Source organism: Amblyomma maculatum, chromosome 3 (genome assembly GCF_055883805.1).
Source record: "Amblyomma maculatum isolate TAMU_Amacu chromosome 3, ASM5588380v1, whole genome shotgun sequence".
NCBI classification, from domain to species: Eukaryota; Metazoa; Arthropoda; class Arachnida; order Ixodida; family Ixodidae; genus Amblyomma; species Amblyomma maculatum.
This window is the reverse complement of record NC_139346.1, coordinates 218,418,588-218,445,244: the sequence shown is the minus strand read 5'-3', so window position 1 is coordinate 218,445,244 and position 26,657 is coordinate 218,418,588. Positions and strand designations below refer to the sequence as shown.

At 44.9% G+C, this 26,657-nt stretch overlaps 1 protein-coding gene across 1 annotated transcript in view; it reads left to right on the top strand.

The window, feature by feature from the left end:
• LOC146197725 (calpain-B-like) overlaps positions 1–25,414 on the top strand; it is a 37,732-nt gene extending 12,318 nt beyond the window's left edge. Inside the window, exons 2-10 of the mRNA XM_084597229.1 lie at positions 4,350–4,493; positions 5,372–5,527; positions 17,046–17,239; positions 17,727–17,895; positions 18,463–18,635; positions 19,386–19,563; positions 22,087–22,210; positions 23,623–23,753; positions 25,202–25,414. Of these exons, the coding sequence (XP_084453355.1) occupies positions 4,350–4,493; positions 5,372–5,527; positions 17,046–17,239; positions 17,727–17,895; positions 18,463–18,635; positions 19,386–19,563; positions 22,087–22,210; positions 23,623–23,753; positions 25,202–25,414 (1,482 nt within the window). The remainder of the gene's footprint in view (positions 1–4,349; positions 4,494–5,371; positions 5,528–17,045; positions 17,240–17,726; positions 17,896–18,462; positions 18,636–19,385; positions 19,564–22,086; positions 22,211–23,622; positions 23,754–25,201) is intronic.
• Positions 25,415–26,657: the final 1,243 nt, after the last annotated feature.

Sequence of the window (26,657 nt, the reverse complement as noted above, 5' to 3'; positions counted from 1 at the left end):
GATAAAGGCGTTATAAGAGCTTTGAAGTTACCAAGTAAATCCGAATTAGTAGTAGCAGAAGTGTCACTGAACTGTGTCGTGTAATAGCTCACAAACACAGAGATGATGTCACACGTTTTCGTTACTAGGTTACCATTGGACATCATTCCCGGTATCAGTTTGGAAGTAGCATACGGTGCTCAACAAGTAGAGTTTGTCGCGCAGGGTTTTCAGAGAGCAAAGCACGATTTGTACGAGATCGAACTCTGGCGCCCCTGTATCTTTCAGCGTCTTGTTTTTGTAGGTCGCACTTTACCCTAGCAATTTCGTCTAAATATGGTCCAGGTGCCTCACATTCTAATTCATAGAGGTTATACAAACTCTTATGAATTGTCCTCTCTTGAAAGTTCCTGTAAAATGACCTAATTACAGACCCAATTTCAATAGCTATTGCTCGCACCTCCTGTTTAAACAACGCCCATGCAGCAAATATTGGCATGGCACCTGTCAAACACACTTGTAGCTCGGAGAGTATCCGAAAGGCAAACTCCTGATCATTTACAGGTGAAGAATTTAGCTTCAAAAGCTCCTATTTCGGCCTAATTTTTGAACAGTAAGTTCGCCCGAGCCGAGAAACCACCATACAATGATCTGAAAAGGAAACCGGTACAGTTTCACACAACAAATCACGGGAAATCAGCGTGGAAGAAACATAAATCCTGTCTAGGCGCGCGTGGGACCTCCCCTGGATATGCGTGAATAAGCGCCGGGCACAATGCGCATCTGACTCTAGTGAAGATGATGATCTGGTAAGCGTGAAGCCTAGTTAGCACTTGTGTGGTCACCATGGCGACCCCTGAGGAGCTAGTGTTTGCAACGCTGAATGTGAGAGGCCTTAGGTCTCATCAGAAGCAGGTGCGACTTCGTCGACTTTTCAGCAGCAGGTGGCTTGATTTTGTCGCCGTCCAGGAAACGAAGATTGAGAGTGAGCAGGATAGAGAGAGGGCACTAGGACCCTTTTTGTCTGATTACAATGTTATTGTGACGCATGCTATTGGTTTTTCGGTGGGTTGCTTCTTGTTTCTGTGAAAGGCTCTCCCTTATTCTGCGTTATCTTACTATACTGACCCTGAAGGGCGGCTAATAAGCTGTGATTTTTTGCTCCACAGGAAGCAATGGAGACAACAATATTTTTGCGTTCAATAGTGCAGCTGAGCGTGTTGATATGTTTGAAGCCATGGCTAACCTCCTAGATTGTGACTGATAAGAATGTTGTGCTAATGGGAGACTTTAATTGTGCATGTTACCTGAATGATCGTGCTGGGCCTAGTGTACACAGAGACAAAAGTGGTGAAGTGTTGTCGCGTGTTATAGATGACTCAGGACTCATTGATACAGGGGCCTCATGTCATGCAACTACACTATTCGCGCCACGCCCCAGATCGTGAAATGCTCCTCATGATTTCCCTTCGTGAGGATGATAGCGGAATTTCGCGAGTGACAGACACTGCGCCTTCCCTTTCCTGTAAACGAATAATAGAACGTCGGTGAACTTTGATGCGTTCAATGGAATGCTGGTTGTGTTCGACAAGGGGCGCAGCATTTACCTTCACGACTGGTCACGACGTCCCCAGGCGATTCATGCGTAGACGAGGCCGCTTTTCGATGGAGGCGAAAAGGAAGGCGCCCGTATGCTGCGCGATGTCAGAGCACGTTAAAAATCCCCAGGCGGTCGAAATTTCCGGAGTCCTCCACTACGGCGTCTCTCATAGCCTGAGTCGCTTTGGGACGCTAAACCCCACAAACCAAACCAAACCGAAGCTGACCCCGCCGGGCGTCCGATCCAGGCGCCCGTGTGGCGTCTTTCATTTGGCGCTTCCTCGAACGCCGCATCACACAGCAAACGGAAGCAGACCCAGACGTGTGCTGTGCGATGTCAGCGCACGTTAAAGATCCCCAGGTGGTCGAAATTACTTCGTAGCCTTCCATTACGGCTTCTCTTTCTCTTTATCCACCCTCACTCTCACCTTCATTCCTTCCATTACGGCGCGGTTCAGGTGTCCACAGAGCAAGTGTGACAGATACTGCGCCTTTCCCTTCCTATGAACCAACCAACCAGATGTTTAGGAGGCGTCAGTACAGCAGGCATCAGCGGCATTTCAAATTGGTTTACAGGATAGAAAAGCTCAATGTCTGTCACAATTCTCCGCAGAAGCATGTACCACGCCGTAAAGGAACGGATGAAGGTGTGAGTGAAAGAAGAAAGGGAGAGAGAGGTGCCGTAGTGTATGGCTACGGTCCACCGCGCTAAAATGGCCTTCACCTCATCGCACTTTAGTGGTCCAAAGTGTCCTCTAGAAAATTTTCCTTGGTACGAGCTCACGAGCACATTTCCAGCGAAAATATCATGCGAACATTTCCCATTTCGCCATGAGCCTAGAAACGGCTTTTGCCTGAAAAGAGGAAGAGTACTGACGTATTGGCAGAAGGAACATGGCTCTGCCCTGCGTCTGCACAGTAAGAGAAGGCAGAAACAGGTTCGGTAGGTTCATAATAAAATGGGCTGGCTCCATTTGACAGTGCACAGGAATAAAGGAGGGCGTTTCAGCTTACGTCAAAGATCTGGACGCTAATTGAGTCCTTTCATTCGGTTCTGACACGATCTCGGACTGGAACACACTGCCGTGTGATTTCTAACTGTTTGTTCCGGATGAATGACCAAACCATTAGTCGACGCTGTCGCTAATGCGGTGTTTTGCTTACTTTATGTGGGACGCTACTCTTTACTACAAAAAAGAAAAACAAAAACAAAACAAAAAACAAAGTCAATCTGCACTACGACAACATTAGAGAAACTCTTCGAGCACTTTATCTTCCGAATAAATCCCTCACTACCACGCAAATACGCGTTCTTCGACGTATGCACCTAAATACAATCCCTACACCTGCCTGTTCGTTTCTGCTGCTTAGAATTGCATTTTTTTTTATTCTTTATTTTGTAATGTACTATTAGGAACAGAAGTCTGTGGACCATGCAAACTACAACCAAAGCGCATAACCTTCTTGTCGGCCAGTAGTCTCAGGCCGTACTTGCCGATGTAGAAGTTGGAATTTAATTGTTTAATATGTGCCTAAAGATGTAAGGTGATAATTCGTTTACACTGTGCTTCTAGTCCAAGATCTTTAGACGTGCGGTCCAGAGACTTTTGTTCCAGATAGTATTTCTCCTGCTTAGACCATGTCCAATCCGTAGCACCAAATAAATAAATAAATAAATAAATAAATAAATAAATAAATAAATAAATAAATAAATAAATAAATAAATAAATAAATAAAGAGTTCACAGTTCAAAATGAAACCTATATGCATTACAGTTTCTGAGTTAGAAGAGTCGGATAACTTATAGGAAATCATTTAGAGACTCTTGCTTTTCGACTGCACTAATGAAATGAAAGAGCTAGATTTTGGTACTGTGGTTCGTACAAGCAACATCCAATGCTTGCTGAGGCACGCGTGTTCACGTTTTTACCCTGTCTGCGCGTACAGGAGTTAAAGCGCCGTGTTCTATTTGGTGTACTGTTGGAATAAAACCAGCTAATCATCCACGAATGGCGGAGGTGCACCCCGCAGCCCCCTTATTGCCACTCTCGCAGGACTTCCACGTCTTGTAAAGCAAACATTCAGCAGTGTGATTTACCTTAACGGGAAGCATGAACCGCGCGCTGACGAAAACGACACAGAGCAATGACAGTCAGTGGTACAAAGGTGAGGAGAATGAAGTGAGCATAGAGTGCTCAGAATACTGTTAGGCTACTTCTAATTACATCTAGTATAGAGACGAGTTGATGATGCATATGTACGCGCCCGAAAATTAAACTCGCCTGAAATTAACGTGCAAGAGATCAAGTTTCAGTGTCCTTAGTTTGTTACACAAGCTTGCGTCCCAAATTTTGAGGTTTTAAACGTTAGCATCGCGCAAAAGCTTGTGTGCTTCCGTAGTCACAATTACACAAAACCCCTACAAATATAAGTAAAAAAAAAAAAGGTCACTGCCAAAATGAGTAAAGCAATCTGATTTTGCTGGCCATGTTCCACACTTCCATCTAATGTCTCCGCATACTTGCTACTTGTGACCGTCCTACCAAAATTCAATGCTCGGGCTCAACTGAGGAGAAACTGAAGTGGTGCCGTGTTTCCGTTATATGGAATTGCATGCGTCCACTCAAATATTTCTAATCGAACGTATCCTTGGGGCGCCCACCTTCGAAATGAATGACGCATCTTGCATGCATGAACACTCATTCTAGTGCCCTCAGACTTTGTAGCGGTGGCCCTGAGCTGTCGGCGTGCGCACACTTTCATGAGCGCAGAGGACGGCGCTGGAGGACGAGCAGGCCATTCGGAACCTGCCTCTGACGGAGCTGTTCGTGGACAGCCACTTCCCGCCGGCCGAGTCCTCGCTTTTCACGCACCGGCGACCCGTGCCCGGGAGGATCACCTGGCTCAGGCCGCACGTGCGTCCACACCTTACCTATATTCCGCCAAAGAGCTTTCACGGCCACTCAATCTCCAGTGGCCGTGACACTCGGCCCTTATGCTTCCTTTGGCATCAAACGTGCATCCGACGCATTTGCACTTATTGCCCGTGCAGGTCCAAGCAATACGAATTTAAATAAATGGAGATATGGGCCCGTTACGCGCTTGTGTCAGCTTCTCCCTGGCGTCTGCTTCACAGAGCGATATGGCAAATATCTCTCAATAATTAAACTTGGTGCCATGTGCTCGCATGTTGGTATTTATTATGACATCTACACTGTATATGACGCTTCTCCCAATAAACGGCAATACCGTGAGGCAAATTCAATTTTACGGGTATGTTGAGCTGTACACAGGGAGGCTTTTCTTATATTGCGCGCGATAAAAAACCCACTAAAAATAAAGCGGTATAAAACAATATTAGGTCATCGACCAATTTAATCGCGCAGCTAACGTTTGCGACCAAATGTAATGTCAATGGTATGTGCATGCATATCAATGTCGATATGTTACAATGATCTCGGCTTGCGTCTCCTTATTCCCGCGGCTGCGGCCCGAGCACTTCTACGGGTAACCTACACTGCCTTGTGTGCTTGAAAGCGTGCCCTCCGAGCGAATCAGAGCATTATCGTTGGATTAGGTGCTTTGACATAGAGCGGGCGACGACCACTATCTTTCGCGGGCAATTGAGATTAGAGCTCTGAAGTGCAAGGACGTCCTCTCTCACGCGGGCTGTCCGGAGTGAGAAGGCGCTCCATCTCGGGCTTCAAAAGTCAATCATTTATTTAAACCACCAAGACGGAAGAACTAAACAAAATATTTTTCTGTTGTCGCAATAGAATGGATCCCTTTGCAGGAGATGGTTTCCGAGCCTCAGCTTCTGGTAAACGGCGTGAGCCGCAACGACATCGTCCAAGGAGCCCTGGGAGACTGCTGGTTCCTCTCCTCTTGTGCGGCCGTGGCCCAGCGGCCAGACCTCATGCACCGGGTAAGGCAGCGACCGCATCCAGAGGTGTGTGCGAAGTTCCGCCATTTGCATCCTGGACACAGCGGCGCGGTCAACGTTTTCGTCGAGTGACGCAAAATGACCACCATGTATTGCGACTGTTCTTTTCCTTTCACTAAAAATCTCTTTGGATAATTTGAAAAGAGATTTCGCGGAGCGCCCATGTTCTTTCGAGCCGAGAGCGTGGAGAACAATGCTCTGATGACTTGTATAAAGGTGCATACACTTTGAAATGATTCCGTCTTAAATGGTTGACGAATGATCAGTGCGGGAAAAGTAGTCTTTCATACTATACATACAGAACAGAGCAGTATCTTTCGCTGTCAACTTTACGCTTCCGTATTTACTCCAGTAATGACGTATACATTTTTATCTAAACAATATCTGTGGAAATTGCGGATATGTGTTTCATTCTGGGAGCAGTATATTAAAAAGAACATTGAAGCGCTAAAAAGGGACTAAAAGTAGGCTCGTGGAATAAATGCTTTAATCCACTACGACTCACCTTACTCATATAAACAAAACACGTCCTTACCACACTATTCCGAGCCATCGCCCACCCTTCCACCATTTGAAATGCATAGATGTCTGGGGGGCCGAACAAAAAATAAATAAAAAAAAGCTAGAAATTATGCACTTTTTGTTTCCAATTAGCTTGGCTTGAGAACAGATGCACACAGGGGTGGGATGTAATCATGCTCGCAAGGCTCATAATGCTTTGATTTCGAAAGCAAACTTCGACGGAACAAGAGAGCATGTTGACGGGCTTGTTGATGCATAATAGAAGTCAATGAAAAACAGCGGGCGCTGTGTTGTGTGGTCTCGTCTTCGTTTTCGCGCTGTTTTTCATTAACGTCGACGGAACAACTTGCTTTTCTTTGGTTTTCCCAATAAGCAGTCTGAAACATGGAAAGAATCGGAAGCCCCTGCCGTTTCATTATGCTTTGCAAGCTAGGCACATCGATCGACCCGATAAACATCGAGTTTGCTCATAGACTACGTACTTTTCACCCAAGCAAAAAAAAAAAAAAATTACAAGGGTTCAACCCTGCTGAATCAAATATTGAGCGAAAGCATTAGCTGCGGGTGACCGAGCGTTCTTCTTCTTCTCTTTTTCTTCTTCCTCAGCTCACATATAAAGCCCTGCTTTAACCAAGCCGTATGAACGTGCCTTAGTGGCCTATAGGGGTAACGTGAATGCTAGGGTCCTAGCAGGCTGATTCTGACATAACCGTTCGATGTGAAACGAGAGACCCAAGTTGGCAGCTCCTGTCAGCCCACACCCTAGTGTCACGTGGGGTGTGACGTCACAGCGTCACGTGGGTAAGACGTACGTGGTATACCGCGCCGCGCTACGCTGAAGGCTCGAAACCTAGAGTAGTACTGCTTTCGCAATAAAACCGTCCAATTGTCACATGGTTTTCAAGGTTTAAGGAGAGGGAAGCAGTACTGGCAGCGTGTAACAAATTGAAATTAACTGAGTTCTCTATTTCTTTTTATTTCTCTAACTTGTCACAAGACATACATAGAAAGTCACGCAAACCGTTTTCTGCCAGAAATTGAGGAAGGCTTTTGCTTTTAGAGTTGTCCACTAGCCACATGGGGAAATCCTCCTCCCCCGTCGCTGACAGTCCTACTTCCTGGAGAATCCATGTCCTTGACGCCCTCGTCCCTGCATACGTCCACAGCAGGTAGCGAACGTCCACCTCTGTAGCCGATGTAGAATATTTCGGGCAGGTGGTCGGTCATGTCTTTTGAGTCCCACCGACACTTGACCGACGGGTAAGGGCCGCCTCAGCCCTTACCCGTCTAGGGATACCTCCTGCAGTCTAGTTAAATTATTAGGGAGGGGGTAAGTAAGTGCACGGCGGGATGAGGGCACGTGTACTTTTCCGCAGAGAGGATGCTAGGATGGGGACAACGAAACGGGCATCAAAATGTAGCTTGGTGGGTGGTGCATTACTGTTTGAAATTTGATGTGTGAGGTTTTCAACTTTTCTCTGCTCAGCGTTCTCAGCATTATCTTGTGTCCAGTGTATCTGGTACCGTATTTTTGTTCCTTTATTAAGGGCATGGATCTCCTGTGTTACATGTAGTGTCTTTGTAACTGTTTTGAGTTGTTTTATAGCAGCTAAAGAGTCTGTATAGATGTGGGCTTCTGTTATGGACCCTATTTTATTTATGGCATTCATTGCATCGCGGATTACATAAAGTTCCATCATAAGCGGGTCCGGATGTTCGGTTTTGTACTTATTATGTATGTTTAACTCTTCGTTAGTTGGGCTGGTACCTGCTGTTCTGCCGCCGTTTTCTATAATCGACGCGCCTTTATATGTAATACAGGTTCCTGGGAGTAAATCAACCAGCGGGCGAGACGCCTGCTTATCTTTACGACATAGCTTAGTCGTTTTATTCGTCGTAATAGTCGTGAACTCCCATGGAAGGGGGTCAGCCATTGTCGGTGTTTGCCTTGTCACCGCATTGCTCAAGGATGTAATATGTATAACATATTTTCGTTTCATATTCCTTGTTGCCTCTTGTTGTTCAATGAGTTCTGTCAGTGGGTTGAGCGGCGCATATTCCTGAAGAATAGGGATGGGAGTAAGTTTTGGTAAAGCAGTGATTGTACGCATTGCGTTCCTATTTCTTGTTTCCAACTCTGCCCACTGTCGTCTCATGCGTCTTTGGCACTGAGCTGGTATATTATCCTGGGCTGAAGCACTGATTGTACAAGACGTCTTGCCATCTCCGTTCGGACTCCTCCTCCCCTCGACGAAATACGTTTTATCAAGTGCAAGGAAGTCACAGCTACGTTTTTCATCCTATGAAGCCATTGCGTTCCTTTGTCAGATTTATGGATATCTAGGCCGATATCTCTCAACTCGTCCACCTCCTGTAATCCCTGATTTCCAGTCTTTAGCGTAACGTTTTTCGTTGCCAATTGTTTTCTTCCATTTTTATTTGCAGCATGAATGTATCTGGACGTTTGGGGGGACAGCTCCAGACCTGCGTCGCGGACGTACTCACCTAGTGTATTTAGGGCCTCTTGCAAATAAAGATTTTGTGTCTCAAGGCGTTTATGAGTAGATCATAGTGTGACATCGTCTGCGTAAATAATGAACGGTACATCTGGTATTTCAGCCAATTTCCATGCCAAAGGGGTGAATGTGATACTAAATAACAAAGGTGCTGAGACGGACCCTTGCGGCCTCTGTTTGATGTGTAACTGTCAATTTGTTGTCCATTTATCCGGACAGAAAACGAACGACCTGTCATTAAGCAGGTTATGCCCCGCTTTTATGACCTGTAGTGGAATGCCCATACTTTCCGTGTTACTAGATATCTTGGCATGTAACATCTTATCGTATGCCTTTGCCACGTCGGTAGCCACCACGGTGCGTACAAGGTGGCTATGAGGCGACACATGTACGACCTCTTCGACTAGTATGGACAACCCAGATTCTGTGCCAAGGCTTGTACGGAATCCAATTTGCCGAGCATAGTGTTTTTGCTGACTTTCCAACCACCATGACGGAAGGGTGGCTATAATATTTTCCATATCGCTTGCAAATTGTGGGCATTAGCGATATTGGCCGCAAAAATTGCAGACTTCTAGGAGGTTTTTTTAGGCTTTGGTATTGGGACCACCGTCGAGTGTTTCCATCCGACTGGAATTTCAGCTCCTTGCCATACCCCATTTATCACATACAGCACGCCGTCAATTGCTTATCCTTTTAAATTGTTAAATATCTCGTAAGGAACATTATCATGCTCAGGCGCAGTTTTGCCATTTGCTTCTTCGATAGCAGCCAATAACTCCAATTTGGTAAATGGTGTTGTTATCGCCGTTTTATCAACCACGTCTTTCGTCTGGGGACGAGTGGGACACTGAGCATGACTCGGGAAGAAAAGAACTGCAGCCTGATCTGCAAATTCTTCTGGTGTGAGTTGTAATGCTAGTCTAATATTTTCTGCATGATCTTTGATCTGTCGTCCCTTTTCCATGCTACGAAAAGTCCTCCAGAGTGCCCTGTTGGTCGTCCCTGAGCCCAAACGACTACACCAGTCGTCCCACCTCTTTATGAGCCAGCTGCGTTTCATAACGTTGTGCCTGCGCCATCACTCGGTTCACCTCAATTTTTCTTTGCACGTCTTCAGGATTTCGACCTTGGGCAGCCTGTTTTCGGCGTGCCCAGAGTTTTAGAAGGTGTAGGTTGGGAGCTGGCTAATCTTCATTCACTGTCGTTGTTTGTGATCCGTAAGTACCGCTTCAAGAGTAGCCACAAGTAAATTCGGGCTAACAGCATGAGTTCTAGTATCGTCCCCTACACCGTCCCAATGTGTAACAGTAACTTTCCTTCGAATTTTCTTCATGTGTCCCAAATTAAAACCTATGCTAATGGGGGCATGGTCACTACCCTACGCATCTAATTCTGCCTGCCAGTGCGGTGCACCATGGCCTCTCCACCACGTCAAGTCTGGAGAGTGTGTTCGTGTTGCAGGAAGGGTTGCGACCCCTGGATGATTTAGTATTGTTAGCTGCATTTCTGTGAAGGCAGTGTGCTCGTGATCTCCCCTTTTGGAATCATAATCATATCCCCAAGCATTGCGCGGAGCATTCAAATCTCCATCTATTAGTACTCGAGCTCCAGGGTATAAATGTCAGATATGTGTTACCCATGCGATATTAATAACTGTGTTTATGGGACGAGCGTACACGGACACTAGTATCAAGGGCGTTTTGTTTGGGCGTGCGAGTACCGCAGCTACTTCCTGCTGAGTGTTTCACAATTTGTTCAAGTCAAGGGGCGTTTGGGGAATGTTATACCATTTCCCAAACGAGATTCCGTCTCGGCTCTTGTTCTTTTATCAGGAATGGAAGGGCATTGGTACTTTATGTACCTTGTGATTAGACAGAACCGATTATGTTCCTGTATCAAGAACGCCCAGGAATGTAGCTTGCCGTATAATAATTTTGTTTTAATTTCCGAACCTTATTAGAGAGGCCCCTACGATTTCATTTTGTTATTACTATCCATGATATATACTACTTTGAGATGTGTCAGTTGCATATTAGTGTCTAGTACCGCTTCCCATATTGCTATGCTAGCGACAGGCTTACATTTCGGCGGCGCATCCTTTGCTGCCGTTCTGTTTTTGTGAGCTTTCCTTTCGACGTTCGACTATACGTGCTTTCTTTTGACACAGCTGTTCAATTCTTGCTGCAAGCATTTCAATTTTTTTATCTACTGAATCCTGCTGACTTGTGCACTTCTCAAGTTCTGGAAATTCATCACCAGTGAATGCCAGTGCTGCCCTGCGTTTTGTGCGTCGCCTTCAGTGCTGAAGCAAATAATGCAAAGTCCTGTTCATCCGATGTAACAGGCTCTTCTTCAGTCCCATCATCAAGCAACTCTTGCGACAGAGTAGCAAATCTGTTTGAACCACTGCTTGTGCAAACTGTTTCCGTCGGCCTGCCCTTGCTAGCTCGATCTTCCGCTTTTTTTGTCGGGAACTGAGAGGAAGTGATATCATAATCATTAGATATGCATTATTCGCACTTGAAATTTGACTCGCCTGATTCATTTACGCAGTCTGGATTAACTGGGTTTGGGCAGAATTTTTGCAAATGTCCTTCTTCGTAGCACCTGTAACAGAACACCGGATTAGGTTTGTACGTTTTAGGGCGCATTATGCAGCCGTTGTAGTAGACTTTATTCGGAAGTGAATCTGGTCCCTGTAATGGGATCAGAAATGTGCCTCTGTTCCCCTTTCGACGTGCGGCCAACACAGTACGTGTTCCTGATATGATGACTCTTGCCACCTTCTCCGTTGGATCATGCAAGTCTAAGTCATATAGACGACACATCGCAAAATATTTAGACGTGACGTAAAGTAAGTCTGTACTGGTAGATACTAGGAATCTGTGTCACTTTGTACATTTTGCGTGCGTCCACAAGAGTGGCTAAGCGCACTGTGATGCTGTTAGATGTCTTGCGAGTTCTATATTCGCGAGGTATTTAACATTCTTTTCGTACTGCTCGCAGAGAACTGTCCGAATTCGGTCGACAAGATTCAGTATTTAGGTTACGGCATGACAGGTTGACTATTGGTGGTTGTACATACTTTTATGACTCCGAAGTTGATGCTGTCAAGAAATAAAAAAAAAACTAATTTCTACACAGCGTGTAACTGTTTGCCGAAGCTCAGTCAGCAATATTTGTCTATGGCCGACAGCTGTTCCTGGAGTTATGGGGGTTATTCTCGCAGGGAGGCGCCAAGGGGGGAGCTAGACGCCACAGTCGCCTTCTAGCCCGGACGTGCAGCCCTAACTGACAGAGCTGTGACCCCCAACCCGCGGTGCTACTGCGGCGGGTTCAAGCCAGAGGCGGCAGACACCGAGTTACTTACTCTAACAGTTTATTATGTTCTAGTAACGGCAAGGAAAATGCACTCAAGTACAACCGCCGTGTAGCGAGCGAACGCCGTGTACGGGGGTGAAATCAAACTACCTAGGGGGAAGCACGCACAAGGAGTGAGATGTAGTCTGCTCATCTGGTGCGGCTTCGTGCTCATGGCCCGCGGCGGTAAGTGCGCGCTGAACTGGGAGCAGAGGGTGAAGGCGGCGGTCTCCCCGACGGAAAGTGCTGAACTGTGCGCGTGCTCAACCGCCGAAAGACCCCAAGCGAGATGCGACAGACGCGCTCGCCGACTCGGAACGGGAGAGGAGGTCTCCGGGTAACGCCGGGAGGAAAGAGGGAAGCCAGTGGCAGCATCGCCGCGGATTACTGGGGTGGCCAGTGTGCCCTCTCCTCCGCCAACGTCCGTAACACCGCGCGTAATCACGCGTGTTAACCACGCACGGTCGTTATAATGGAGGCAGGTGATTGTGAACCCCCACAGATTTAATGCAATGCTTATCAACTTCCGCAGCGTTAAAAGTAAAACTGAAGAACTAGCAGCACTGTTATCAATCTTAAATTCGGATATTGTCATCGGAACTGAGTCTTGGCTGGATGACGCTGCTATGTGTTCCGAAGTGTTTCCTGCTGATTATGACAGAAATACACTTGACGGAGGCGTCTTTCTACTCGTAAAGAAGCTTATTGCGAGCTTCATGCTCGACTTCAGTGGCTCCGACTGTGAAGCTGTTTGGTGATAAGTTGGGCTTCAGAATAGGGAACACCTAACGATTGGAGCATTTTACCGTTCACCCAGCGATACTACCAGTCATTCGTTTGCTTCTCTTTCTGATATTTTAGATAAAGTGACAACAAATTATTTCTTGCTCCGAGGAGATTTTGATTTGCCCGATGTTCGCTGGGTTAACAAACTGCCTGTATTTTTAGCACAGGGATCTTTATCTCTGACGTTTAGTGACCTTATCACCACTAATGGTTTATTCCAGTTTGTTGATACTCCCACTCGACGATGGCAGCTCTTCTAGTACTCTCGACCTTTTATTTTCAAATTCAAGTTCCTTGGTTAACTCTGTTTACCCTTTTCCCGTCGTAAGCGATCGCTACACGGTATACTTGCGCGAGCTGATTGTCCTTGGCCGCATACTTCAGTAAAAAACTACGTAAAATTTATTTTTCTCTTGAGCTCGGAAATTACGTCGAAATTTCACTGGATTAGAAAAATACTTTGAATCATTTACCTTTAGCAGCACTGAGTCTAACGTCACTGATTTATAGTTGCTATTCAAACAGAAGCTCTTGCTTCTTGCTGAGCAGTATAACCCGTACAAGATTCTTACTCCAAGATTAGGTCATAATAAACCATCGCTCACAAACAGTGTCGAGTCGCTTTCAACAAGAGAAAACGTAAATTTAAACAATGCATGCGAAATCCAGATAAACGCTTATATAAATTGGTGCAGGACTTGGGTGATGAAATTGCAGTTCAAATCAAGGCGTCCAAAAAGAATTAATTTTGCAAACTTGGTTCAAATATGCAGAAGGACCCTAAAGAACTTTGGAAGTGGGTTAAGTCAAACTGCAAGGACGACGTCGGCATTCCCACAATTACCTTCAATAATACCACTATTAAAATTAATACCGATAATGCAAATTGCTTTATTGAATATTTCTAATCTGTTCTTGCAAGGAACTTACCTAGCCGATTGCCGGTTTGCTCAAGGTGTATTTGTGACCCTATGCCTAACATATTTATTGCCAAGTTCGGAACATACAAATTGCTTGTAAAAATATGCCCGAAATCAGCTTCAGACCCTTAATGTTATTCCGAACTTCGTTCTTAAATCATGCGCAACAATTGTTTCCGAATATTTAGCTATAATATTTAACTTGTCTCTTATTAACTGTGATTTGCCAGCAGACTGGAAGATGGGTAACGTTGTGCTTATTCACAAGGGTGCACTTTGGAACCAAGTGGTAAACTATAGGCCGATATCCTTAACTAGCATTTGCTGTAAGAGTTTGGAACATGCCGTCTACTCCAATTTAATGCTAAATAATAATAATAATAATAATAATAATAATAATAATAATAATAATAATAATAATAATAATAATAATAATAATAATAATAATAATAATAATAATAATAATAATAATAATAATAATAATAATAATAATAATAATAATAATATCTAAATAACAACTTTTTTTGATAACTACAAGCATGGGTTTCATTCTGGCCGGTCTTGTGTTAGGATGTTAATCGAATTCTCGCATGACATTTTCGCACCCTATGATCAGGGCCTACAGACGGATTGCTTATTATTGATTTCCAAAAGGCGTTCGATGCTGTTTCTCACATTCTTCTTCTCCACAAGTTATCCTTTTTTGGCTTGCCATATAATATACTTTGCTGGATCTAAAATTCTTTGACAGGACGCAGTCAAAAGGTCTTTTCATGGCTCCCAATCGACAGTTGTTTCTGCGGTATCGGATGTGCCCCTGGGGTCGGTTCTTGGCCCACTATTGTTTCTGATCTACGTGAATTACATCGGCAGCAGTATAACCTCCAAAATTCGATTGTACGCTGATGATTGCGTTTTATACTGAGATATAAAGCAAGCTTCCGACAGGCTACAAATTCAAAATGGGCTCAACGGTAATTCATCTTGGTGTCGCTTTATGAATCTAAATCTGTTTAAATGCAAGCATGTTTTACTCGAAAACATTTCGCTCCGACTTGACACGGAATCGCCATGTAGACACTTCAACTCTGACGGCTTCCCGCACTTTAAATTTTATAAAACGAAACTTTAAATATGCTCCACAAAATGTGAAAAGACTGTTGCATGTCACAAGTGTGCGCCCAATCGTGGAATGTGCTTGTGTCGTATGGTACACACAAGTTCTTAATGACAAATTGGAAAAAATTCAGAACCGAGCCGCCCGTTTGGTTTCCCACAACTATTCGCGTCGCAGCAGTATCACTAACATAATAAAATAAAAAAAAAAGCTTAGAATGACCTATTCTTTCCTCACGTCGGGAATTTTTTTCGTCTCGCGTTTTTACGAGACATATTTCATCGTCAAACCGTACTGACCAAAAATGCTTATCTTTTACCAACTACGTACATTTATCAGCGTCGTTATCACGCGCATAAGAATAAAGAAATATCAGCGCGTACCTCAATATTTTTCACATTCATTTTTTCCACTCACAATCAGTTCATGGGATAATCTTCCCTGTGGTATAGCTGCGCTACATACGATTCACAATTTTCTGTTGCGCTAATTCTCTGTATGTCAAAATGTTTTTCCACAACATTCGTTCTCTTTACCATGTTTAAAACTTCGCAAATTCCTAATGTGTGCGACATTACCATGTATTTCTATTTCAGTCCCAGCGTTCATTTACGTTGATATTCTGTTCGCATCCTCTAGCTATGTCTTACCGGACTACTTCCATTGCCCTCTTTTATTGTTTGTAAGTTTTTATGTTTTTCTCTGCGCTAATGTATGAAGAATGCTGTGGTATACCTTCTATACTGTAATGCCCCTGCGGGCGAATGTAGATGCATATATAAATAAAAAATAAAAAATAAAAAAAAGAAACCATATACTGTCCGAAATATCTGCTGCTTGCGTCGCGTGAGGGCAGCTCCTCACAATTGTAACTAGTTCGACATCGTTATGCCACCTGGCAATCGACTTAAGTTGGCGGCTTCTAGTTCCGTATCGAACGCACACTTTCGTGCGCTTTTTTTTTCGTTTATTATGCAAGTAATGCACAAACAATACTCAAGAATTGTTTGGACCCATAACCAGAGGGTTAGTGTTGGGTCCAATACAAGTTACGAATAAAAGCAGACGAAACAGCAACGATTCATAAATAACTATAGACAGCACAAAGAAAACTGCAGCAATTCACATAGCATTTCTACTGGTCGAGGAGGAAACAAACTTTTAGCCTTCATATCATTAGGAATTCCATTGCGAAGAAAAGAATGGCTGCCATTGTAGTTTAAATCGTTTTCCTTCTACATGACCTTTGTTTGACGTTTCGGGTCGCGAAAATTTGGAAGGATGCGAACAAAAGTTGCTTTTTGGCCGCTGTGTCGTTTCTTCCTCTGTTATTGTGCTCGAGACTTTCGGAGGGAGTATTTTTCGCAGATTGGAAGGCCTCCAGATTGTTTTCTAGGGATGAGTGATGGCTCGGTGGTTTTGAAATAATCAATATTTTGCTTAAGCGAGGGGTTGACTGTGACTCAAGGATGGCGACTACTCGGGATATTACGGTTAGCATATTTTCGTGCTCAAGAGAATAACCGAAATCTTCTCATTTTCAACCTAAGCACAGCGGCCCATAATTCTCTGCAAACAGAACACAACTAGAGCTCATATTAGCACATCACAAGACCCCAAGCACTATGCCCAACTGTAAAATTATTGCAACACTTAATACGATAGGTCTAACAGAGCGACACTTTGCGGGCGTATTTTACATTGGTTCTCGGATTCCTGGCTGAAAAGTCTTACCAGTATGTGAGGCACAATAAGCTTTGCACATTTGCAAAATAGCGCTTTATAATAGCGCTGTTTCGGCGTTGAAAAGGCTCCTGCTAGCATTGGCTGCGTTATCAGCAGACTACGCTCGAGGTCAAAGGGTGTGCCTATTATTAGGCGAGGGGAATATACTGCTGTTTTCGACAGTCAAAACACACGAATTCGTTCATTATGCGAGCGCATCCATTGCGCGAGTAAATACTGTAATTCCGTCTTCTAGACATTTTCCTGTTTATCACACATTAGAGGCCAAATAATTTACTGTCGCTGGAAGCTTAAATTGCGAGCGGTAAGAAGAGATTCCGCGAGAGAGGGCTACACGTGGAGCTGAACTCGCCCGCTAGGAAAGTCTTTTATATGTTGGGCCCACATGCACTTGTTGTCTTTTGTTTGTGTACTTGTGCTTGATAAGAGGCGTAAAACCATTCAGAACAGACGTAATTTAGCACGCTTAATCCTTAAACCTGTATTTGCGCGCGTAGTGTTCACATGCAGTGCTGAAAATCATTCACGTGAGCACTGCCTATACGCGTGCCCAGGTGGTGCCCCAGGAGCAGCAGTTGTACGGCTCGGAGTACAAAGGCGCCGTGCGCTTCAACCTGTGGCGCTTCGGCCGCTGGGTGGTGGTGTACGTGGACGACCTGCTGCCCACCAGCGAGGACCGGCTCATATACTCGCGCTGCAGTGACCCTCGCGAGTTCTGGGTGGCGCTGCTAGAGAAGGCCTACGCCAAGTGAGCCGGCATATGTGCCACGTCTCTTTGACCCCAGTGCAGTGTACATATAAACGTAGCTCAGTTCCGTCTTAGTCTCCTAGCCGAGCACATGTGCACCTTCGTGGGACGCACTTGCTCATGAATCAAACATTGATTAGCCATGTTAAAAACAACGCTGTGATTTGAAAAGCAAGTCTCTCAGTAAAATAACGAACCTTGTGCGCCACTAGCGTTTACATCTCGTGTATTTAGAAGACACTGAAGTCTGCAACAAGCGGCTTTAATGTCGCCGCCGCTGTATTTGGAAACAGCCGCTCGCTAGCTTTAAAGCTTCCATATTGGCATGTCACATTTTACGTGTGTTGCTTGAGTGCGAAGCCAACCACGAAAGCTGCTCACCCACCTAACTCGCTGTCATAAAATAGCATGCTTTATTCGCAGTACGTGCCCTCCATTAGGACCTTTTCGCCCTCGAACAGTGCACGCATTTCCGTTCTTGTTGCAGGCTGCATGGCAGCTACGAGGCCTTAGAAGGCGGCCAGGCTATGGATGCCATGGTGGACCTGACCAGTGGTCTGGCCGAGCGGTACGACCTCCAGGACGCGCCGGATAACTTGTTTGGATTTCTGCTCAAGGCCTCAGAACATGGCGCCTTCATCACCTGCTCGCGAAAGGCGAGTGCTGCAGCAGGTGTCGTTGAACGGCGCAACAAAGGGACGAGTTGCACTTGCGGTTGATTCGAAAGTGAAAGACGGATGTTTAGAAAGCACCAAGCGCTGGCCATGTCGAGCTCTTATTCTGTTGACAGAACACACATGAGAAATGGGCAGTGTGGGTAGTAGCTAAAAGATATATCAAAGTTCGGGCCTTGGAAAAACTAAATCTCCTGAAACAAAGCCGGAGAGAGATGGTAAAAATCTTCGCCTTGCAGATGGCGTGGTTTAGCTTTTGGCGTCGACGGCAAGGTGGGAAATATATGACCTTGAACGTCCAAACTAGCTCGCGCTCGTCTAATTTGTTTTCTTCACCAATATCTAATTAGCTTAACCTGAAAACACATCGATATATGATTTAAAACGAGAGTTTTCTGTTTATTTTCTTCGTAGACGGGGTTTCCTCTTTCGTTCAGTTTTCTGTCCACACCTGCACCTACAGTCTTATCAAACAGTATTTCTCAATTAGCTGTAGAGGACACTGAGTGCATGCGAGATGAACATGGCGTTGTATACACGCGCATGCAGGGTGACTGGTGGCTTGCCACAGCGGCCGACCCTAACGGTCTGGTGTCGGGTCACGCCTACACCGTCAGCGCGGTGCGCCGTGTGCTGCTCAGCAACGGCCACGAAGCTTGCCTGCTGCGAGTGCGGAACCCCTGGGGAAACGGCATCGAGTGGACCGGAGACTGGAGCGACGCGTACGGCTATATATCACTCAGCACTGCTCTATATTTGACAGCGCACTGCAAACGCTAGTAGATGCATTTAAGGAAGGCACGTATGGTCCATATTTAGCCTGTGCCTTGTATCGCATTTTTGCTCTGCTTTTGAGCGGCATTTATTCGTCATCTTGAGTAGCATGTCATTCCTGTCGTGAAACTAATTGCTCCGACTGCCATTAAAGAGCGCCTACACCAGATAGCTGGTACTTGCGCTTCATGTGCACCTGGGACAGCTTGCAACGGCCGCCTCTCAGAGATATACCCTATACTGGTGGTGCCGGAAGCAGCTAACTTGAAGTTTGTAGTAAGTGCGCAGCAGGTATTTACCCGCGCTCTAGACTGCGCTAAATATCAAGTACCCAAGCTAATTTGACAGCTGGATCAGTGTGCATTTTCCTCCTGTAATTTATCCTGTAATTTATTTTTTTCATATTCTTTCTTTACTTTCCTGACTTCGTACAAGCGCTTACCTCTTTACATCTCTGAATACACCCCTCCTCTTCCTTGACGGAAGGAAGCATTTTGTAAATTTTCACTCTGTCTGAAAAAAAAAAAAAGCTCTAAATCAGCTTTCCTTCGCTCATAGGCACACAGAAACCCTCCCCGATCAGTGCGCATCAAGGGATTGTGAATAATTTCGCAGTATGTAACAACCAGTGGCTCGTAAGAGGGCCCAACTGCCACATGCTCGTGCATCCTAACTACACAATCACTTGGGGCCCGCAGGGATCCCCAGTGGTCGCTGGTTGACGCGGAGACCAAGAAACAGATGGAGTGGCGCCAGCACGGTGACGGCGAATTCTGGATGAAGTACGAAGATTTCTGCCGCGAGTTCGAGGAGGTCTCCATCTGCACGCTGGGGCCGGACTTTGACGGCGATGGCATACCCGAGAAGCCCGGAGAGGTAGTAATGTGCGCGGCGCTGTGCTCTCGCTTGGAAAGGCCTCGCGTCGTGCTGCCAGAGCTTCGGGCTTGGCTTGTGTGAGGAAGCCATCCAACGTGATTGGGAAATTACTGCCAAAGATGTTCATGCCATGCCACATGAAATGCTTAAGTGTTTTGAACTGGACTGACGGCAGTGACAATGCCTGATATGAAGTATAAGTAGCGTTGGACCAGCACTTGAGTCGTAGAAAGACACTGCGTACACCACTGAGAGTCGAACGCACCGTGCGGTTGCCCTTAACCCCTGAAAGACATAATAGACATCTGCTAGTCCAGCTTGCTTGGTCATCGCTTTCGTTTCGAGGTAACTGTACAGTGCTGTTGTGAATATACTACCTTTGTGCTCTAACCTTCTAAACTGTAGCAAAATCTTGCTTTTGAAGTTTTTTTCTGCACTCACACCGAACATGCCATGGAAAACTAATGGGCTACGTTTGTGACAGGAAAAAACAACACTCACTTTAAGCGTGCGAAGAGGCGACCTCCAGATATGTTGATGATTCATCACGTCACTTTATTTTCCTTAAAGGCCCCTTTTGGGGGTGTTACATAAGGGATGGGTTTCACAAAATAAAGGAATCTACAGTGTTTGAAAATGTTGATGAACATGTTATGGCAGCAATATTGTGGGGACGGTCGTTCAAGTCAGCTGCTGCATGAAAAATAAAAATAAAAAAGAGCTTGCAAATACGGTGGTATGTTGGCGCAAAATGCGAAGAGAATGACCTATGCGATGGGATCTGCGTTGTGGGTGTTCTTGTTTTTGTGGTGAATAAAATAATTTGTGAAGCAAGACAAGACTAGCTATACGACGGCGAGTAGAAAGGTGAGGTAGACCTGATTGCGATCTTAGTGATGATATGCTCATGTCGTACGAGTATTTGGAATGAATGTATCTGGTGGCCCTGTTTTGAACAGCTTCGATAGTGTTTGTTAAATATGCCTGATGAGGGTTCCAGATGGGTGATGCGTATTCCAGTTTAGTGATAGCGAGTGTATGCTTGTAGTCTTACGTGTTGTGGGGCTTCCCGCAGGTGACGTTTCAAGAGACGCAGTGTTTTATTAGCCGATATTATCAGGTTACTCAAGTGCAAACGGCAAGATAAGTCATTGTAAATGGTGACACCTAAGTATTTATATGACTGAGCGAGGTGAACTGGTAGGTCGGAGACTGTGTACTAGAAAACAAGAGGATTGCGATGGCAGTGAAAGGACATGCACTTACATTTGGTAGAGTTGAGCGTCATCATCCACTGCAAGCACCAGTATTGCACATGGTGCAGGTCTGTCCGAAGGGATTCTTGGTTAGAATAGTTAGTCATTGAACGATAAATGACACAATCATCGACGAACAAGCGGATGTGGCAAGAAACATGCTGGGGTAAGTTGTTAATGAGGAATAACGAAAGACCGAGAACAGAACCTTGTGAGACGTCGGAGGTGAATGGAAGCGGGTTGGTTATTAATGACTATCGACTGAGGTACTTCAATAATACTTCTTTTTGGGCGGGTTGGTCCATTTTGACTATAAGAAAATTTGAAACAGCGCTAACATACACAACCACAAAAGTACACAAAGGACGAGACCGAGACACAAGCGCTTGTGTTAGGGCTGTTTCAAATTTTCCTATAGTCAAAATGAGAACGGAGGATGCGTGAGGAATGCTTTAATCCTTGCAATTGTGCTGGGATGCAGGTTGAACAGGGAAAGTTTAAAAGAGCAAGCGTTGGTGAGGTACTTCATCGAATGCCTTAGCGAAATCTTTGAACATGAAGTCAGTTTGTAGGTTAATATCAAGGTTGGCGTGAACATTATGTAGAAAAATGGCTAGTTGAGTTTTGCTGGAGAAACCACGCTGTGATGAATGGAAGAAAATTTTTGAATCCGAAATTGCATGATTTGGGAGAAAATGACATGTTCCATCAGTTTGCGCGGTACGCTTGCTAATGAAATTGGACGATGAATCAATACTACCTGTTTTCTAGACGATAACGACCTTCCCCACTTTCCAGTCGCCCGGAATGGTTCCTTCGGAAAGTGATTGCAAGAAAAATGAACAAAAAAAATGCTGGAACACCCGGATTTCAACACCTTTGCATTGATTTGCACTGCGCACGTTCACTCGTGGTCACCGCAAAATGCTGCATCACGCAGATGATCATCGGCGAGAAGACGGGTGGTTTAGACCGTGTTGTGGCCACCAATGATTGTTAGGGTGCTGTCCTAAGCTGTGCGAAAATATGGCGCTCAGGGAATCCTCCCCGCTGAGAAGCTGTACTTGTCCGGAATGTCTAGTAATTTAGAGGTTTAAATATGTCTACACAGTTTGTCCCTACTTTAAGCATAAGCCTGAAACAATTTTCGCGAATAAACATTGACAGCTTTCCGCATAACAGTCTAGTGCGGCATGTGTTCACTCTGCCTTCTATTTGTACTGAGAAGTCGAATGGTTCTTCACACTTCTATCGGCTTTGCTTACAGGTGCGCGCCATTCGCGGCGTCTGGGTGGACGGGGTGAATTCCGGGGGATCCAGGAACAACCTGAGTTCGTTCAGCACGAATCCACAGTACCTCCTCTCCATTAGGCCCGCTCTGGATGGTCAGGGTGAGCGAAGTGTCTCTTGCCGCTTGGCATATAGTATGTTTGCTGGAGATGCTGACCTGACCTGACTTGGCGCGGCGTCGAGAACCGGTCTTCTGCAGTGAACTTAATACATGCATTCATATAAAAGGAAAACAAAAGACAAACTCAACGAGCAATTTTCGCATCGTGTGAGCTTGCAAGACCGAAACGTTTTGATGAAGAAGACTTTAAACTTTTTTTGCCCTCTTTAACGTCCGACAATTTCAATGCATCCTATCCTCACCTCATGAGAGCACCTCTGCCACATAGGAAAAGATAGCACAATATCAACAAGTGGTACGAGGGAACCCCATGTTCCACTAACATATAGCGTATGAACAATAGGACTTGTCCTCGCCTATGCCCAGGAGAAGACAATTTTGTCAATATTTTAGTGTACTGAGACTTCTCTCCAGACCTTTTGTGCTTGTCCAAATTTCTATCTATACTGACCTCTGTCTACTGTATAACCACACACTGAATATCACACCTGAGAAGGCCCTTCATTGAACTATAGCTCTTAAACTATCTGCGTTTAAAAGCGCAGCACTTGATACTCATTTAATAGTTTGCTAAACAACCTGTAAACATCCGTCAGTTTATGTGAGGTGTATTTAAAAGTCCATGAATGATTGGAATTGGGTGAGTACTGACTAAGCAGATTTCTGGGATTTTGTTGATGTTACGCGGAATACACTGTAATGCAGGCTGTAAGAGATATCAAATAAGTATTGTGGGTTCAAGACAGCCCAGCCTAGATGAGGGATATAGCCGTTTTGACTATATAATACCTATCGTATCGCGTTTAATACAAAGTTTTAAAATGTGAATAATTTTAGTTTTCGCTCGGAAAACTGCATGCAGTTGCTTTTACACTTGAAGTAAAGTCTGTTAGTAAACGCTAATTTATGTGAGAGGTAACAATACCAGAAAAATGGCCTAAAATTCGGTATTGGCATTGCTGCATTGGCTGATAATAGAGCAGTTTTGATGTTTTCTCTTGATTTACTGTTCCGCCTGCCTTTTGCGGAAAGTTTCATTGTCTTTAAACATTTACAAATCATTGCAATTCGCGAAACTTGATTGCGATTTTGCCGTATTTTAGCAGCAAATCTTTTATATTTTTACTTTTCTTAAATGAGGGGGTCATTACTGATAAAATCGTAGGATTTACTCTTTCTCGACATTTTCAATCAGTGGTCATTACAAGTTTCACCTTGAATGGATCGAAACTAATCGATGGCTAATGATTAGGGCGAGTTTTTTAAAGTGTATTTTGTAGTGAAACAACATGCTGAAGAACAGGCCACGTCTTCTATGTAGTAAGGTTTAATTTTTAACCGTTTCTGAAAAGATCTTATTTATGCGAGTGCTGACTTCCTGCGTTGCTGCAGGTGATGCAGCCGTGGCGGAGGAGTCCACGGTGAGCGTGGTGGTGGCGCTCATGCAGGTGCACCCGCCGCACAACGCGTTCATCACACGAAACCGCCTTCGCATGCACCAAATTGGCTTCGTCATATACCACGTGAGTGCCTGCCGGCATTTGTCGAAACTGAAATTTATCGGTAAGTTTTTTTCCGATTTGAGCTATCTTGGTGGCAGCGCGAAACACTTCATCTCAAAATATTAATTAATTTCATGATATACGCTGCGCCGTTGAAAGAACCTTCCTTATAGGGCTGTAGAGAGCCATTTATTCGGAGATTTATTCAGTGCTCTAATCTGCGTTCACTTGGAATACGAATGCACGTTGCGATGAATAGGCAACCATAGAAGAGACCGGTGGAAGTATATTTAATTATTTGGCTACTATCAGGGCCGTTGAGGCGTTACAGACAGGAGTGGTGATTAGCGATACAAAATTAAAAATAAGTATATATTACAGAAATGAGCATTTCAAGGCCGCAGACAGAAGAGGAGCGCGAACGCTGCGCTTCCTTGCATTGTTGCAATCGATCATTGTTCATGCTGTTTTACATAAGATGCATTGTACTTCGTGCTCGCAACGGAGGGGCACCATGAATAGCGGAGCATCTCGAAAAAGATTCTTGTGTTAGGGAGACCATACCGGCCTAAGTATACAGCAGTTACGAATTTTGGGTTTTGTCTATAGTGCTGCGAACCACTGAAATCTTTATTTTTTGTTACCAACAGCCGTCAGCCTCATCGCTGTGACCGTAGCGCACGAGCCGATCTTGGGCTCTTTGTTCATGCTCGGTATCAGTTAACGGGCCTTTGTCACTTCCTTTGTAGTTCGAAATGCGCAGAGATCAGCCAGGGATGATCGTACGCAAGCATAACTGTTTCCGCATTATTCTGGACTTATTTAGTAATCCTTGGTTGGTTTATCTTCAAATTAAGCAGTGCCGAAGGCGACGGGTATTCGCAGTTCGACAATCGCCAAGTACTCTGGCTGTTATCACCGCTGCCGAATCGCCTATCTTTTGCTGGCGCAGGCCAGACCAGTAACGAGTTCATTTCAGTGAAATTCAAGTCGCTTTTATTGTTGCCTACGACCCTGACACTACCACGTGACAATAATATGCACTAGAGGCTTCATGTTGTTTCTGTAGAGCAGCCAAGCACATTGTAGTCACTACGCCACCCGTGAATACCCTTTCACAGAACCCCTTGCTCTTTTTTTGCCTAGTGAAGTTTAACACTAAAACATATTATGTCAGATTAGTACCTTTGCTCTTCATCTTAGATCTACTCTCTCCTCCCACACCTTTGCTTGAAAACCAACCCAGTGAACGGAACTATACACGCGGAGAGCCGTCCCAACATCTTTCCGCATGCACACAGTTGTAGTATACGAATTTGCTTGGCTCGCGTCACGATGATTGTGCCTAAAATAATTTACAAAATAGTGCCCTGCTTCTGCGCTGTTCCTTGGGTTAGCAGTGATTCTGTATAGTCAAACAATGCTTCGCTTGTGAAAGACGAGCGAGCCGCGACGTCGCCTCACTGCAGGCACAGGACCAGTTCCGGCGGCTGCCGCTGGAGCACTTCGCGCGCACCCCGGATGTGGCCAACTCTGGGGCATACATTAACTACCGCGAGGTATTCGGCCGCTTCGAACTGCGGCCGGGCCACTACGTCATCATCCCGGCCACCTTTGACCCGCATTGCCCCGGCGCGTTCATGATACGCGTGTACGCCAGCAGCCCTTTCCAGCTCAGGTGAGGAGGATATATGCTGTCGTCTAGGAGAGCGTGGAAATTTAAGCAAATAAAGCTGAGAAAGAAGACTCTGTTTGAGATAATGCATTTCAATTTATTTATAGATGCTTACATTACTATAAATTTATGTGTTCTGATATAACACCATTCAAACTTATCTACTTGTTTCTAAATGCATGTGTGATGAATTATTGCCCCAGAAGCGCAATAACCGTTACTCAGACGTGATAACAAATCCCATTTGAATTTATGACTAGCTAGATATATAGCTATTAACACTTTAACATACCAATAACTGGACACGTGTGCAGTTGGATTCTATCCCCTGTTTCTCAAATTGCTGATTGCTGTCCATTTCACCATATTTTTTAAAGTTCGGGCTTTAATTTTTTCTTTCGCACTATTTCGTCCTTCGTAGTGCGCGTTAAGCCAATAATGCGTTACTGTTTAATGTATTCTTTGCTGAACACCGAAACTTTGCTACGCATGCTGTTCACGGACACCTCCACTATTAATCGGCATACCAAGCTCATCTGTTTGGCTGGCAGATGAAGTGCATATGCTATAACTCGGGGACACTTTTTCTTGGCAATGGGCGCAAGGGTAGGGAGGCGGGGCCGTCTTTAAACGTGTCACTCCGCCATGTCGTTCGACCGCATAGACGTTGCAGATCATCTCCGATTGTTCGACAGCCAGCGTCTCTTGAACTTGACTCGAATCTTGTCTGGTGAAAACTCGTACAATCCTTGCGGATTTAACGAACCAGAACAACCGGAGCGACCCGAACAGGCGGCTGTCGCTATCTTGTATGCAAAGTCGGGGCGTCTCGAAAACCCGCAACAGACATCAGACGAGAAAACCTGGTGGAACCAAAAAAAGTGTTTTAGGCATAACAGCTTCATTTCAGAAAATCGGTTATATGATAAAAAATATACCATAAATAACTAGCCCTATGATTTCAATTTGTTTTGCAGAAATTGCTCATGTAACTAGAGACTATATTAAGCTGTGTAGGAAGATCGATATTGTCGACCATAAACCCTGACTGCTCATTGGAGGGTCAAATTCTAAAGTTAAAGCTCAGCTACTTTGGTCATCTGATGAGAAGAGAGGAGTCGCTGGAGAAAGATTTGATGTTGGGAAAGGTTGAGGGTCGCCGGAGAAGGGGTAGGCAGCGAACGCGATGGTTAGATGGCATCTTCGAGGCGCTGAAGATGAAGTTATGTGATGTTAGAAAGATAGTGAGA